At 42.4% G+C, this 16,704-nt stretch overlaps 1 protein-coding gene across 5 annotated transcripts in view; it reads left to right on the forward strand.

Moving 5' to 3' along the window:
* Positions 1 to 16,704, forward strand: part of ESYT2 (extended synaptotagmin 2) — an 83,451-nt gene that overhangs the window by 23,026 nt on the left and 43,721 nt on the right. For 4 of the 5 annotated variants that reach the window (XM_058723615.1, XM_058723616.1, XM_058723617.1 and 1 more), the window contains exons 2-6: positions 5,243 to 5,284; positions 6,159 to 6,293; positions 9,021 to 9,097; positions 13,493 to 13,565; positions 13,815 to 13,904. In XM_058723615.1, the coding sequence (XP_058579598.1) occupies positions 5,243 to 5,284; positions 6,159 to 6,293; positions 9,021 to 9,097; positions 13,493 to 13,565; positions 13,815 to 13,904 (417 nt within the window). Of the gene's footprint in view, positions 1 to 4,307; positions 4,601 to 5,242; positions 5,285 to 6,158; positions 6,294 to 9,020; positions 9,098 to 13,492; positions 13,566 to 13,814; positions 13,905 to 16,704 lie in introns of those variants that run through there. The other variant, XM_058723619.1, reaches the window with a different exon arrangement.

The following is a 16,704-nucleotide window of genomic DNA, read 5'->3' on the forward strand; positions in this document are numbered from 1 at the left end:
GCAAACCCCAAGTAATTTTTCCAAACCCATGTCACATGCTGTGTTCTTCTCATATCTCTGGTGGACTCTTCCAGGCAGCATCAGATCCTCCCCTGACCCCCAGATCTTCTCTCACAGACTGGTGGTCACACCTTTCCACACCAGTCCACTCCACCAGCTGTGAGCTTCCCAAGGACAGTCGTATGTCTAAGTCTGTGTCGTATGCCTAGCTCAGGCCAGAGCTAGAAGTAACTGCTCAAAAACCGGCTGCTTCATTCAGCCTCTTCTTCAACAAGAACAGTCTATGCATGTGCAAGTATATTAAAGACTAGCACAGGGACAGAAATGCAGTAACAAAACCAGAATTCACACCAGTCAACCTGTATTTCTGTCCTGGTGCATGATGGTGAGTAGAGAAGCTTTATTATTACATAAATGTAAATTCTGTAGGCAATTTGTGGGACTGGTGTGTGTTTGCAAGAAAGAAACAATAGCTTTATAGCATTACTCTGGCTTTAAGTGTGACAGAATGAATAGGAATTTGCTAGCACATTGGCAGACCTAATTTGAGAAATACCAGTGAACTTAGAGAAATCAAACAATGTTGGAAAAGGCACATGTTTTCATTTTGGAACATTTTTTTTTTTTTTTTTTTTGCAGAAGTCATTTATCCCATTTAATCAACTGCTTAGAAATGGGATTGCTGGGTCACAAGGGTAAATATACGTATATGAAATTTTATCATTACTACTTAAGTGTCGTGGCCCTTCCATGCAAATATTAAATAGAAACAGTCTTTAAATTGCTCGCTTCTGGGGCGCCTGGGTGGCGCAGTCGGTTAAGCGTCCGACTTCAGCCAGGTCACGATCTCGCGGTCCGTGAGTTCGAGCCCCGCGTCAGGCTCTGGGCTGATGGCTCGGAGCCTGGAGCCTGTTTCCGATTCTGTGTCTCCCTCTGTCTCTGCCCCTCCCCCGTTCATGCTCTGTCTCTCTCTGTCCCAAAAATAAATAAAAAACGTTGAAAAATAAATAAATAAATTGCTCGCTTCTTAGTTTTAGAAATAGTGGGTCTGGTAATTGTGTTTTATTGTGAATTGCTATCATGCTTGTTGAACTTTGCTGTCAGCTGTTTCAGGACTTGTACTGTATTTGACCTCTAGAGTCTAGATGAGTAGGTCACTATTAAACACAAAATTTTCTACTTCTGACTTAGTACTTCATACAGTTTTTTTAAAGTTTATTTTGAGAGAGGGCGCATGCAGACACATGCACAAGTTGGGGTGGGTCAGAGAGAGAGAGGGAGCTTGGTCCACACACTGCAAGATCGTGACCCGAGCTGAAATCAAGAGTCAGATGCTCCCCCGACTAAGCCACCCAGGTGCCCCAGTACTTCATACAATTTAAGGCATATAATCTGAGGTTTAGGCTTTGCTCTTTGATTGGAGTATGTCCTGCTGAGAATTTAGTAGACTCTGTGGATTAACTGTCTTCATAGCACTTTCAACATCCTTTAGTAATAAAGTAGTCAGGAGCAGGGGCAGACAAATCTGGTTTTTTATCCCCAGTCAGTCAGTAGCTATCCTGTATATTGGGGAAGTTAATGGTTCCTGTGTGTAGATTGTTGTAAGAATGAACTCAGGTAACGTACGTTGATAGCTTAGCACAGAACCTGCCACGCACACAGCAGCACATGATACTGCCCTGGCAGTTAACTTGAGTGTACTTGGGTTTGAGTGAAGAGTGATGGTGCCCTCACAGATTTCCCGGAAACCCAGTTGGAGGGAGATTTGTTACCTCAGCCATCCAAGGACCAGGTCTTCAACACCTGCCTTCCTTCACCTGCTCCTCTGAACCTTTTAGATGAAAGGCTTTGAAGGGAGCTTATTCTTATCGACCACCTTATTCTATGATGTTAACCTTCTTGGTTTTGTGGACTCTGAAAATCTGGTAGTGTGGCCTGCAGATTTGCATGCACTCAGCCTTGTGCATGTGGCCTCCCAGACAAGGCCCTCATCTTTGAAGTGGGTAGAAAATCTAGATTAGTTGAAGCTTTCTCTGTGTGAGGCATTGTACTTAGGATACCTGTTTATGGGGTTTCAGAACTTAGCACGAATTCAGTTTTTTAAAGAAACTAAGGAATCGTAAAAAAAAGTAAGAATCACTATAAACACATTTTACCCCTGAGGAGTAGTAGGAAAACCTTTGCACTAAACTGCGGAGAAAAGTTTCTCTGAGATTTGTAGGCCTTGTAAGGGGACTCTCTACCAGTTAGCACAAAGGAACTGGCTGCCTACCGCCTGCTCACGGAAAAAGGATGCGGCCCATCTGGCCCAGGTGTGTCTGGCAGGACCTGATGTCTGTGTCTTGGTTACTGAGGAACATGGGCCGTCTGTGCATAGAGTTGCTGGTGCCAGTCTGTCACGAGCCTGCCATGTTCTCGGTAGGGTGGGCGCTCCAACGTGTGTTGTGGGTGCTGATTGTCGGCATCACAGCCTAAGACCACAACAGATAAGGGCCTTGTTTTCACAGATGGAGTTGCAGTTATTTACTGGAGATGAGGTATAAATGAACAGTTTGTGTTGTCACTTCGTAAAACTCGGGAGCAAAGAAAAGATCTGAAAACAGGTAAAAGGAATGCTTCAGTAGCAGATTAAATTCAACTTGCTGTAATGTTTTCAAAGGACACTTGACACTGGGAATATTTCTTTATGAAGCAGAGCAGCGGTTCAAGTTTCGTAGAACTGATGCCATGGACCACCTGTGCACGCCCCTCTCATTGACATCATAGCATCCCCCAGTCTCACTGTCACCTATAAGCCCACGTGGTCCTAAGGATCGTCTTGTCGTGGATAGTTGTTATTTCTATTGAGCGTGGAATGATAAAGAATTTTAAACTAATTCCAACACTACATTGAGGTTTTACACTTCACATAACATTTTACATGAAAGTACAGCCCAAAGAACTTACAGTAATTTCAGTAATTTTCTAAATAGAAACAGATGTCTCTGGAAAGCAAAATAGGATTTGAGGCAAGTCTTTGATCTGCTGTTTGATAAACGTGTAGGAGTTTATGGTCTCGAGTGAGGTAATTGAAACGCGGCTCCTGTGTGTGAGTCCTTAGCTCTGGTAGCCCCACGCAGTTTAGCTGGGAAACCAGGCCAAGCCTCCCTGGGAAGCGGGCGGAGGCAGTCACAGCATCTCTAGAAGAGGCAGGCCTGTGGAGAGTGTTGTTGATGGTGTCGTTTACTTAGAAATCTAGAAGGAGGAACACATCTACAGTGAAGTAGTTCTGGCTGTCCCCAAATAGGTGCTCAGCACGTGCTTTTCGGTCCTTTCTGTCACCAGTGTGGCTGGTTGGATTCAGCGGGGAAGGGCAGAAGGGAAGGCAACCTCACAAGAAATTGCTACGTTGGACCACAGCTGAAGACCTGCCTGAAGGCCTGGTACTCTGGAGTGGCAGCCACCTGTTGCATTCCTGGTCTACTTTGCTATAATGTGAAGAAATGGCAGAATACAGCCTGCGGATGAGTTACACGTGTTCCCTAGTCCCAGTCTAGCAAGCCTTGCAGCCCTCCCCAGCCAGCCCCAAATGTCTTAGTTCTTGGCGGAAAGTATGGTCCCTTTGGTACTACAGTTCCACTCGGGTCAGGTAGGCCTCTCCAGGCAACATGTCGTCTGGATTTAAGCAACCTTTGCCAACGCTTCTCTTTGCCAAACCTCTCTTCTTGAGCGTCGTCCTTTTTCTTAATTCTGGAAAGTTGCCATCCCTTCGGTTTGGTCCCAGAATGGATTCAAGCTGACTGATGTAGAAACTGTTGTTTCAGTTCCTTCTAGCCCACCGTCATGGTCCAGGCGCATTGAATCTGTGGTGAGAAGGAGTGGGCAGCTCCGGCCTGTGGACACAGAGGAACATGGAGAACCTGCCATGGCCTCTCCTGTGGAACAGTGTGGCGGGGACAGTGCAGTGACCACGGCCTCCAACGAGGACCCAGTTGCTGCTGGGCCCCATTCAGTGATGTATTCCTCAGGGCCAGGCACGACAGGTGGGGTTCGTTCTCAGAGAACCATGTTCTTGGGAATCTTCCCCCCTGTCACCCACAACCAGAACATTCCCTGACCAGCTCCTCTCAGCCATAGCGTGGGGTACGGGGTCTGTGTTTCACTGACTGCTGCGCCTGTCTTCTTTAGGAAAGTGAGCGTGGCAGTTCCAGAAATCAGACTATTTCTCTGAACACATCTCAGTCACCCTTACAAAGCTGCCTGTGACCCATTGAACATCTAAGCCAAAAATACCATTTTCAGAATGTTAGTATGGTCTGTATGCTGTTCTTTCTTTGAGGGCGTGAGTACATAGCATTTCTCAGAGGAGAACTCCCTACCAAAACAGCTTTAGCCTTCCTTTGCAAGGGGGTTTTATTTTAATGGCAAAGAAAGTACTTTTCCACCTTTTTTCTAAATAGGTTTATTTCTGTCTCTGCAAGTGCTCATTCTCTCCAGTATACAGGCCCTACTCGTGGAGGGCTGTAATCAGTATTCATTTGGGAGATAGTGTGAGAGGAGCCAAATGAGGAAATGCATCTGCCGGCTGGTTTGGGCCAAAAGAGGAAGGCAGGAGGGAGAGGTGGGTTCTCGAAGGCTGGGAGTCTGGATGTCTGGAGGACTGATCGCAGTGCCAGCGATGGCAGGGAGAAGCCCGTGTCTTACAGAGGAGATGGCATGGAATCGCTCCCTGATGTTCCGGACTCCAGTGCACTCTCCGTGGGGCCTCACAGATTCAAAGAAGGGACTGTAGGGGCGCCTGGGTGGCGCAGTCGGTTAAGCGTCCGACTTCAGCCAGGTCACGATCTTGCGGTCCGTGAGTTCGAGCCCCGCGTCAGGCTCTGGGCTGATGGCTCAGAGCCTGGAGCCTGTTTCCGATTCTGTGTCTCCCTCTCTCTCTCTGCCCCTCCCCCGTTCATGCTCTGTCTCTCTCTGTCCCAAAAATAAATAAAAAAAACAAACAAACAAAAAAAAAAACAAAGAAGGGACTGTAGCCTTGGTGGTCATTAGACTTTTCTGCCTCAAAGTGTTGTTGGGATGTAAAGAGCTGGAGCGTCACACATTTCAGTGTCTCCTCAGAAGCTGTTGTGCGCGCTTCAGAGCGGGGTGTTGTAAAGACGCATTACGTGAACAGTAGGCGAACAATAAGAGTGTTCAGTAGCCTGTGTGACATTTTATAAACAGTTGGGAGTCAATAAGTCATGTGTATGTGTGTTTCTCTTAGGTTCATTTTCCAGACACTGAGAGAGCAGAATGGCTAAATAAGGTAAGAGTAGAATATACCGAATACCAGATTGTCCGTGGGATTAGAGGGCGAGGGGCCATCTTTCCCTTTTTGGCAATTTGGATGTTGACGATGTGTGAGCTCATTTGGACTTGGTTGGCTTCCGCTCCCCCCAAAATTGAGTCATTCAATTTTGTATGACTCAATGTATCAACTGATACATTCCTAAATAGTGAAAACTGTGTCTTTAACATGAAAAAATTAATGATATATTCATAGTTGTGTATTTGGCCTTGTGTCTACTTTCCTGATTGGCTAGTGCTCGAGTCTATTTCATAATAATTATAGGCAACATTTTTGAAAATATTAAGAAAAGGGAAGTAATTCTCAAGAAATTTAATAATAGATTAATAATCATTTTAAAAGTTATTTTTAAAGATCACATACTTTGAAGTAGATCTCCTTTTCCCCTATATTTTATATATCCTTAGAACTATAGAGTAAAAACTAATGTAGATTAATGATTCTTTTATAGCACCAAAAGTTAGTCCATCATTAAAGAAAACTCTTTAATATTTTATTAAGCCCTATACGGTTTTACGTTTTTAGCAGTAAGTTGAAACCACAGGGTTTTCTGATTTTTTTTTTATAGCAATTTTAAATGTGCCGGTATGATTAAATGGAATGCTTAACCAGAATAACTAATTCCTGAGACATATTAGTTGGTCAGTAGTTTATTATTGTACATTTTTGAAGTTCAGATCATGTTGATTTTGCATACCAAAAGGAGACACCCCCTTTTAATTTTCAAAAATGCTGGTAAACTGTAGGGGTGTAATTTTTCATGATGACTTAAGTACATTATTATTTATGTGTTATAGCATCTTGTTTGATATGAGTTCTTTCTTCTTTACAGACCGTAAAACACATGTGGCCTTTTATTTGCCAGTTTATAGAGAAGTTGTTTCGAGAAACCATAGAGCCAGCTGTGCGAGGAGCAAACACCCACCTCAGCACCTTTAGTTTCACAAAAGTTGATGTGGGTCAGCAGGTCAGTTTCTTCTTAAGTATTCTTTCTTGTGCTATGAACACTTAAAAGTTTATTTATTTATTTTGAGAGCGAGGGCAAGCACAAGCCAGGGAAGGTCAGAGAAGGAGGAGAGACAGAATCCCAAGCAGTCTCTGCAGCATCAGTGCAGAGCCCGACGCAGGGCTCAATCCCACGAACCATGAGATCATGACCTGAACTGAGATCAAGAATCCAACACTTAACCGACTCTGCCACCCAGGCGCCCCCACGTTGCTGTGAAAACTTTTAAAAATGTATTAAGCTATTTCCAATTATTTTCTAGAGAAAATTGCTCTAGAAAGCAACCTGGGGAAGTTCTGGAAGGGTGTCTCTGCAGCTCCTCCCAGGTCTGCCTCCCATGGGATGCCCTCCCTTGTCTTTTGTGAGGTCCTCACTTGCCCTCATTCTTCCACTGTGGTCTTTGGCCAGTTCGGTTTCCTTGGTTGGTTTCTCTCAGTTCCAGCGTTTCTTTCTACCTCACATCTTTCTGTCAGAATTACCTTTGCACAGTTTTTCACAATTTATCTAGTTGGAAAGGGAGTTTGATATATGAATTCATACTAAAAGTTTAATAATCGACAACAAGCTTAACATGTTTACCCCCTCAAGATCTTTAAAAACGATTAAGGACTCCCAACACCAGGCTTGTAGAATCACATTAATTATATTGATGCAGGGAAAGAAAAATTTTGTTACTGGAATCCTGCAAAGAAAAACTCCTAATTCCTAACATTACTTCTGGTGAAAGCCTCAAGACAACAGCTAAATTAGTTGCTCATGGCAAGCTTCCTTTTTATTTTTGTAAGTCAGTGTTTACAATGATTAGTAACAGTTCAGTGTAACATTTTTTTAATTGAGGTATAATTGACATATAACTTTTCTGTTGTACTTCCCAAGGTAACATTGTTTTATATGCCTAATGAAAATTCAGAATTCAGTAATATTTTTAAACACACACACACACACACGCACACAGACATGCACACACAGTGTACACACATTTGGAGCACATACAGTAGAGCCAGAGAGCACAGTGTCACTGTATGCTGCAGGTCAGATGTCTTTGCTTCAGCCCCTCAGGGATTTGATAAATGTGGCCAAGGAGTGTCTGACCTGGTGACCTGGTGGCTGCGTTGTGTTTATCAGTGTCCCCAGGCTCATCCCCATCCTATACTCCCAGGCTGTCAGTCACCTTCCTCCATCAGAAGTGATTTTCTGCGTACAGAGAACTCTCCATCTTACCTGCTGTTACTCAGCATCTGGGGTCTCCACTGCAGGCGACTGTGTTGTGCTGGGCTGTTTTTCCTCTTGGCTGTGAGGTCTCCAAATAGGTTACAAGCCTGGGGTCTGCTCAGTCCTGTTGTTCGAGCGCACACGTGCCTGCACAGGACACCTTTATAACACTTCCCTTCAGTATTTACTTCATCGTCTCTGACCTGAAAGGGTCACAGCAGATAGGAAAGCACGATTACACGGTCGAGTGCCATGTGAACTTGAAGCAGGCATCGGATCGCACACTTTTTCATAAAGGGCCATTGAGGCATATTCTCCCCGCCCCCCCAACTTCTTTTATAACCCTTTAAAAATGTAAAAACCTTTCTTAGCCAAAGGCTAAATTTAACTTGCAGGCCCTGGTTCACAGTCCCCTGATGTCAGATAATACGCCTGTGTTTGTGGAGAGTTAGAATTCTGGTCCCAGCTGGGTTTGTTTTAGGGAGAATTATGTTCATTTTCTATTACACGTACTTTAAATCTGATTGTGAGATTATCACCCAACGCAGACCTCTAAACTAAGGGAATCTTACCTGATGCGGACATTTAAGCTAAGGATCCTAAGCCACCTATACCCCATTTTCACTCATCAACATAGCGGGTTGAACCATGTTCTTTGTAATTCAACAGTCTGTACATGTTTGAGCCCGTATCATTGGGGGAAAGGCCGGGAACCCAAGATAGTAGGAAGTGTAGGAAAGACTTAGAGTTTAATCCTGTAGCCAGTTGAGGGGTGAGATGTTAGGGCACCTAAGCTGCCTCAGTAAGCGTAGTACTCTTAAAGTATTTCTTCAGCTTGAGTGTTTGATGCCCAAATGGGAGATTGAGAACTTTCCTAGAAGTGATCTCAATGTGATAAAATGGGAGAAGGTTTGGAAGTGGTGTTACAGCTGGGCCCTTGAAATACGACATTTATTACAATCTGCCTTTTCTTTTTACAGTCATGTGATTCTGTCTCTGTCTCAGGTAATAGGTGTTAAAATTATACCTACAGCCAGTATTTCTCATTTACTCAAAAGCTCCATTGTGGTGAAAATCCTAAGAAATGAAAAATTATAAGACATGAAGAAAAAACAGAAAGGAAGTTAAGTTTCAAACCATGTAAGGACAGAGTAGAGGGAAAGGATCAAAGTAAACTGGGAGAAACAAGGGGCCGTGGGGCTTGACTAAGCACTCACTGTGTGCCAGGCGCATTTCCTTACGTCCTTTGATTTCGCGGTAACCTCGTTAGATAGATGCCGCTAGGACCCATACTTCACAGATGAGGACACGGAAGAACGGAAGCTACGTAAGTTGCCCAAAGTGAAACATCGAGTACACTGTGAACGTAGAACTGTAATTCCTGTAGCGTGGGGCTAAACTTGTTCTCATCTCTCTGCCATTTGGGTTTATTTTTCACCCTCCCTGCATTTTAAAACAAGCTGACTCTTGTTTCAGCCACTCAGGATCAATGGTGTGAAGGTGTACACTGAAAATGTGGACAAAAGGCAAATTATTTTGGACCTTCAAATTAGGTAAGTTTTTATCTGTGTCATAGTTAATGACATATAATGTAACTTAGCTAGACCCATAAAGTGGAGGCTATAATGAGCACTCTCTTCTTACCTGCTGTTTGGTGGATTTTTTTTTATTTTATTTTTTTTGTTTATTTTTGAGGGAGAGACAGAGTGTGAGCGGGGGAGGGGCAGAGAGAGAGGGAGACACAGAATCCGAAACAGGATCCAGGCTCCAAGCTGTCGACACAGAGCCCGACGCGGGGCTCAAACTCACAAACCGTGAGATCATGACCTGAGCCGAAGTCGGAAGCTTAACCGACTGAGCCACCCAGGCACCCCTGGTGGATTTTGACTAAACTGTTAAAGACCCACATTTATTTATTTTCTGCATCTTAATTCCTAATAGCCTAGATAATTGCCAATTGTAAGTATGTTAAACTTTAAAAAATTGAACACACTACAAGAAAACTACAGACCCATATCCTTTATGAACGTTGATGTCAAAATCTTCAACAAAATACCAGCAAAGTGAATTCACCAACATATTAAAAGAATTATACACTGTGACCAAGTGGAATTTATTTCCAGGGTGCAAGGATGGTTCAACATATGAAAATGAACCAAGCACCGCATTAACAGAATGAATGACCATCTCTGTTGATGTAGAAAAAGCATTTGACAAAATTCCATATTCTTTCATAATAAAAACACTCAACAAACTGAGAACAGAAGAAAACCACTTCAGTGTAATAAAAGGCATATGTGAGAACCCAACAGCAAACATCATCCTCAGTGGTGCAAGACCAAGCTTTTCTTCCAAGACCAGGAGCAGGTGCGTCCACATTCACCGCTTCGTGGCACTGGAAGTCCTATCCAGAGCCACTAGGTAAGAAGAAAAAGAAAAGGCATCCAGGTTGGAATGGAAGAAGTAAAATTGTCTCTGTTCACAGGTGATACGATCTTTCATGTAGAAAACCCTAAGGATTCACAAAAAAAACCTCTTTAGAATTAGTAAACAAATTTAGCAAAGTAGCAGAATATAAAGTCTGCACACACACACAAATCGGTTACATTCTATACACTAACCATGCACAATCCAAAAAAATCAAGAGAAAAATCTCATTTACACTAGAATCAAAAAGAATACTTAGGAATAACCTGACAAGGTAAAAGACTTGTACAAAGAAAACTACAAAACATTGCTGTGAGAAATTACAGAAAACATAAGTAAATGGAAGCAGCCCATGTTCTTCGTTTGGGAAACTTAATACTATTAAAAATCAACACCAAAAGCAATCTGTAGAATTAGTGCCGTCCGTATAATCACATATCTGATAAGGGATTAAGATCTAGAATATATAAAGAACTTCTAAAATTCAACAATAGCAAAAACAACCCAATTCAAAAGTGGACAAAGGTCTTGAATAGACATTTCTCCAAAGAAGATATACAAATGGACAATAAACACATGAAAAGATGTTCCCCTCTTGATAATCAGGGAAATGCAAATCAAAACAGTGAGATACTACCTCACACCCATTAGGATGGCTGCTATCAAACAACAGAAGACAGCAAGTGTTGGCGAGGATGTGGAGAAACGGGACCCCTTGTGCACTGTTGGTGGGAACGTAAAATGGTGAATTGCTGTTGAAACAGAATAGCTATTCCTCAAAAAATTAAACATAAAATTACCATAAGACCCAGCAATTCCACTTCTGGGTCTATACCCCAAAAAAATTGAAAACAAGGTTTCAAAGAGTATTTGTACACCCATGTTCACACCAGCAGTAGCTAAAATGTGGAAGCAACCCACATGTTCGTTGATGAGTGAATAGATAAGGAAAATGTGGTCTGTACATGCAATGGAATATTATTCAGCTTTAAAAAACAAAAGGAAATCCTTCACGCTGAGCACCAGGTGGTTAAAATAAAAACTTGAAACAAAGATCAACAGGTGACTTTAGTATATAGCTAATTATCTAATACCATCTAAAGCCAAAAATAAAAAAACTTACAAGGAAATTCTGACACATGCTACAACGTGGATGAACCATAAGGACATTATGCCATGTGAAATAAGCCTGTCACAAAAAGACAAATACTGTAGGATTCCGCTTACATGAGGTACTTAGTGTGATTACATTCATAGAGACAGGAAGTAGAAGGGCGTGTACCAGGGTGTGGGCGAGGGGAAGATGGTCGGTTGTTTAATGGGACAGAGTTTGGGTTTGTCAAGATGAAGAGAGTCCTGGAGATGGTGGTGGTGATGGTTGCACAAGATGAAGGTGTTTGACGCCTCTGAACCGTACACTTGAAAATGGTTAAGATGGGACATTTTACGTTCTATGTCTTTTCCTACGATAAAAAATGGGAAAACCGTTAATTGAGGGCAGGAACCACACCTGGCAGATAAAGGTGGTTTTCTTTAGTTCTTGTCCTCATTCTTCGTGAATGTGCTCATGGCTTCCTGTGTCCCTGTGAGGCCTGGTAACACACTGTGCAAGGGGCAGCTGCTGAAGTGTGTCGACTGACAGACACGCTTCACACTTTTGTTTTTTTTGATCCTTGACTGAGGATCCTTTTATAATGTCATCATTGAGTTTTTTGTTTTTTTTTTTTTTAAATTTTTTTTTCAACATTTTTAATTTATTTTGGGACAGAGAGAGACAGAGCATGAACGGGGGAGGGGCAGAGAGAGAGGGAGACACAGAATCGGAAACAGGCTCCAGGCTCCGAGCCATCAGCCCAGAGCCTGACGCGGGGCTCGAACTCACGGACCGTGAGATCGTGACCTGGCTGAAGTCGGACGCTTAACCGACTGCGCCACCCAGGCGCCCCTAGTTTTTAAAGTGTATGAATATAATAAATGTAGAGTGTTGGTAACAATTACCTTTACTTTAGAAAGGAGCATTGACTGCCTCTAATGATCTGATGGAAAACCTACATCTTTAAAATACAGACACTACTGCAAACCCTGTTGTCACCTGTAGAATAAAAGAGGAAGGCCCGCTGGGTCTTCAGCTCAGCTGTGCCCTGGGACGGTCCGCTAGGCTGATAATGAGCTTCATGAGGATGGAAACTTTGAGAACAAAGTTCTCTTGTTCCAGCACTGAGGAGCGTTTCGTACACATTTATTAAACATTTGAAGGAATCAGTTAATGGATGCCATTGTGAAGATGTAGTCTGGCTTTCATGGTTTTAGCAGCCATGACAACAGATGCAGATTATGCTGCTCAGATATTTATGTTTCTTAAAAAAATCTGCATTCCACTTTTTTGTGTGTTCCACACTGAGACCTTGATTAGATTATTGGCAGTAGAGATGGGGAAGGAGTAATTGACAGATATTAGGAAATGAAGTGATTGTATCTTAGGGTGAAGAAGAGGAAAGTTTCAAGATTTTTTTTTTTTAATGTTTATTTATTTTTGAGAGAGAGACAGAGCTCCAGCAGGGGAGGGGCAGAAAGAGAGGGGGACACAGAGAATCCAAAGCAGTTTCAGGCTCTGAGCGGTCAGCACAGAACCCGACTCGAGGCTCGAACTCACGGAGCATGAGCTCATGCCCTGAGCCGAAGTCAGCTTCACCAACTGATCTACCCAGGCATCCCTCAGGATGGTTTTTTAACAGGTGATTGGACCAGCTAGATCCAGAATCCTGTTCAGTGAGAAGAATCTATTGGTGCTGGTTTTAACACCAGGACATAAATGTTAGAAGAATTCATCCCAGATGTTTTTCATTAGTATTTTACTTGTGTTCTTAGGCACCGTCCTTCCAGCATTTCTCAAACTTCCCGCAGACGTTCTCAGGCAGGAGCAGGAGCAGGAGCGTGACGTGCTACTTTGGGAGTTGAGGGTGGGAGTCAGATCATAGCGACCCCACAGGAAACCTGCTCCTATTAGGAATAGATGCAAGCCTGACATTCAGCGCTATGCCCTATTAATGCTGTTGTTTTGTTGGTTTTGTTTTGTATTAATGTTTGCCATGACTTGATCATTGAGTGCCCCCCACGTGGATGCATCATTTCTAACCTTTGATGCCACAGAGCCCTGGAGCACTGCTGTTAGTTTTCTCACAACTGGAGAGAGCATGGGTGCAAAATTTACTTCTGGTGAAATACAAACTTTTTTAATATCTTAAACAAAAACAGTTGTTTACAAAACGAGTGAAAACTACATTCCATCAAGAAACTGATCCAGAAATTGCACTTTGAGAAGTGACGTGTGTAATCAGTGTGGCAGGTGTCAAGTCTGCTAGCAGGGACATGTGCAGTTCCAGGCATTAAAGACTCAGATATGGGTCTCAGGTTTGCCTACAGGCTGGTTTTGGTTGCTTTGCTCTCATTTTACTCAGATTGTAGACCTTGCAGATCTGTGGTGATTAAGAGATAGTAATACAGAACTTTTTCTTTACTAGTTTTGTAGGAAACTGTGAGATTGATTTGGAGATCAAGCGATATTTTTGTAGAGCTGGTGTGCAAAGTATACAGGTAAGGTTTTTAAAGTTTCATAGTCTTCCAAAATTCCCTATGCTGTATTCAAAAATAAAATTGTGAAGTTTTTATTAACTGAGAATTTCTTTGAAGTTTAAGTTTTTTATTTGTAGGTTATACTTGAGAGAAACCTGAAGTCAAATGCTCAGAAGTCACTAAGACGATCATGTGTCCTCCTTCTTGAGTCAGTAAATGGCCTGTGGAATTGTCTTCTGTGACATGTTTTGGTTTCCCATTTGAATTTAGATTCATGGTACAATGCGGGTGATCCTGGAACCGTTGATTGGAGACATGCCCTTAGTGGGAGCCTTGTCTATCTTCTTCCTTAGGAAACCAGTAAGTCGATGCTGATTTCATTTTTCCTATTCATTGGCAAGACTCTGTAAAGCAGAGAAATAGTCTGTCCTTCACTCTCTTTTCCCTTTTCTGACATATGAATTCTGTGTTCATACCTCTTTAAAATGCTCTTAGGGGCGCCTGGGTGGCGCAGTCGGTTGGGCGTCCGACTTCAGCCAGGTCACGATCTCGCGGTCCGTGAGTTCGAGCCCCGCGTCAGGCTCTGGGCTGATGGCTCGGAGCCTGGAGCCTGTTTCCGATTCTGTGTCTCCCTCTCTCTCTCTGCCCCTCCCCCGTTCATGCTCTGTCTCTCTCTGTCCCAAAAATAAATAAAAAACGTTGAAAAAAAAATTAAAAAAAAAATAATAAAATAAAATGCTCTTAGTGGAGGGCTTCATCTCTTAATAGACAGCTTTTTTCCTGATTATAAAATAATGTTTGTTACAGAAAACTCGAAAATAGACTTTTTATGTAGTATTTATTTATTTATTTATTTATTTATTTTTAAAGGTTTGTTTAGTTTTGGGAGGTGGGGACCGAAGACCCAAAGCAGGCTCTGCACTGAGCCTGGAGCCTGGTTGGGATTTTCTCTCTCCCCCTCTGCTCCTCCCTGCTCGTGTTCTTTCTCTCTCTCAAGATAAATAACTTAATTTAAAAAAAGACTCCCTCTTCCCCTCCCTTTGACTTCTAAGGCTCCTCCCCCTCACCTGGGTGGTCCTTACCTATAAGGCTCCTCCTTACCTGGGTTCCTGCAGCCTCTGACTGGCTTCCTGTCTTGGCCCCGTCTTCCATAGACTTCACCACTGGGGTATCTTCCCAGGGTGCAGGCTGACCCACTAGGGAGCATCTCTCCCTCACAGTCCTCATGGTAGAGGTGGGGTCTCTCTCCAGCCTCCTTTGCTGGCACTGCCCCTGGTGAGCATCCCAGTTTCCGGCCTCAGGGCAGAATCATAATCCAAATAGTACCAACCCCATTGTCTCTCACTGCCTCCTGTTGTCTTTTCCTTCTCCCAGAACACTGTCTTCATCCCTGTGTGTCCTTTCCAGAGACACAGGTGGTCAGCTTTCCCTGTGTTCCTTTGATGCCGGACTGCCCTGTGAATTCTGGCACACTTCTTGTTAACTCTTTCAAAGCCACAGCCCCATCTGTCTCCATACAGTTCAGTAAATGTCTGATGGGTGCATTGATCTGTTTCTCAAATATCTTTCCATGATATGCCACTTTTGTTACCTTTGTGAGTCCTTTCTGGAGGTACCATTAACATCGTGTATAGTTTAAAACGGAAACGTTAATTTTTATAATTCGATTTAAATAACTTAATGCAAATTATTGTTGTTGGGTTTTTAAAATACAGGTTTATTGGGGCGCCTGGGTGGCGCAGTCGGTTAAGCGTCCGACTTCAGCCAGGTCACGATCTCGCGGTCTGTGAGTTCGAGCCCCGCGTCAGGCTCTGGGCTGATGGCTCGGAGCCTGGAGCCTGTTTCCGATTCTGTGTCTCCCTCTTTCTCTGCCCCTCTCCCGTTCATGCTCTGTCTCTCTCTGTCCCAAAAATAAATAAAAAAAAAAAAAAAAAAAAAAAAAAAAAAACGTTGAAAATACAGGTTTATTTAGACTAGACTACAAGTGGTATTTTTTCTGTATGTAAAAACACAAGAGTTAAGTGTCTTTAAGTTGCTGCTAAAATTGCTGTTCTGATTTGCTTTTTATCGCTTAAATAATGGGCTTATTTTTAATGTATTTTACTACACAAAACGCAGTGAAATTAAAAAGGCATTAAGGAATCTCTTAAAATTCAATTTCTTAAAATTTTAAGAAATGAAGAATTCTATACAAGATTTACAATTCATGGGGCTTTTTCTACATACCAGTTATTTAAAAGCCTTTATGTGTAAGAAACTTTCTTCATTAATGAATATAAAAAAACTAATCTTTAGCAGATGGCAAAGTATTTTTAATTTACAGGAAATTTTTAACAATTAAAAGAAAGACCTTTTTTCAGTTCAGAAAACAATGAAATCCAAATCTTTAAATCTCCCTCAAAACTTAGCAATACTCTTCCTTAGGTTGGATCTTTCATAGGGTTATTAACTTTAAAAATAACGTTGTAATAATATAACTTCCAAACAAAATCTTAGTGTCAGAAATGGAGGAGTCTGTGAAAAGTTCAGAATCATTCATTTCCTTATATGGCAAATAAAGTCTCCAAACATATGCTTTGGAGAGAAGGGATTTTTTTTTTTTTCAGTTATTTTCAACTGGAAAATATGAGTACAGAACTCACTGCTAGCTGCCAAGTAACTCCTTGTCACCCCAAGGAAAAATACAGCTAGAAAGATTGGGGGGGATTGGCTAAGCAGATGATATAAAAGTATAATGCCAGAGACTCTTATGAAACCTTTGCACATTTTTGTTCTTGTTGATTTGTTTAGTTTTGTTGGTGTGCTACCTGCTTTAAAAAAAGAACTAAAAGTTTCTAAAGTGACCAACTTTTTTGGAGCACAGTGAAGTGTAAGTTCACAGTGAAGTGAAGGTGTGGTTAAGTGACAGACTTGGGTGTCCTCCGGCCTAGTCTTCCACACCTGGTCTTCCTCTTCTGACCGTGTGCTTTGCATGGTTTGTTTCACCTCTGTAAGCCCAGGTTTCCCCATCTGTAATGTGGACATGAAACGTCAGTGGGTGTGTCCCCATCTGTAACATGGGAACTACTGCCTCACAAGATTAAATGCCAGTAGGTGCCTGGTGCATAGGAAGTCCTCAGATTTTTACGAAATCAAATATTTTCCTACATACAGGTTTAGC

The sequence above is a fragment of the Neofelis nebulosa genome, chromosome 4 (assembly GCF_028018385.1).
Source record: "Neofelis nebulosa isolate mNeoNeb1 chromosome 4, mNeoNeb1.pri, whole genome shotgun sequence".
NCBI classification, from domain to species: Eukaryota; Metazoa; Chordata; class Mammalia; order Carnivora; family Felidae; genus Neofelis; species Neofelis nebulosa.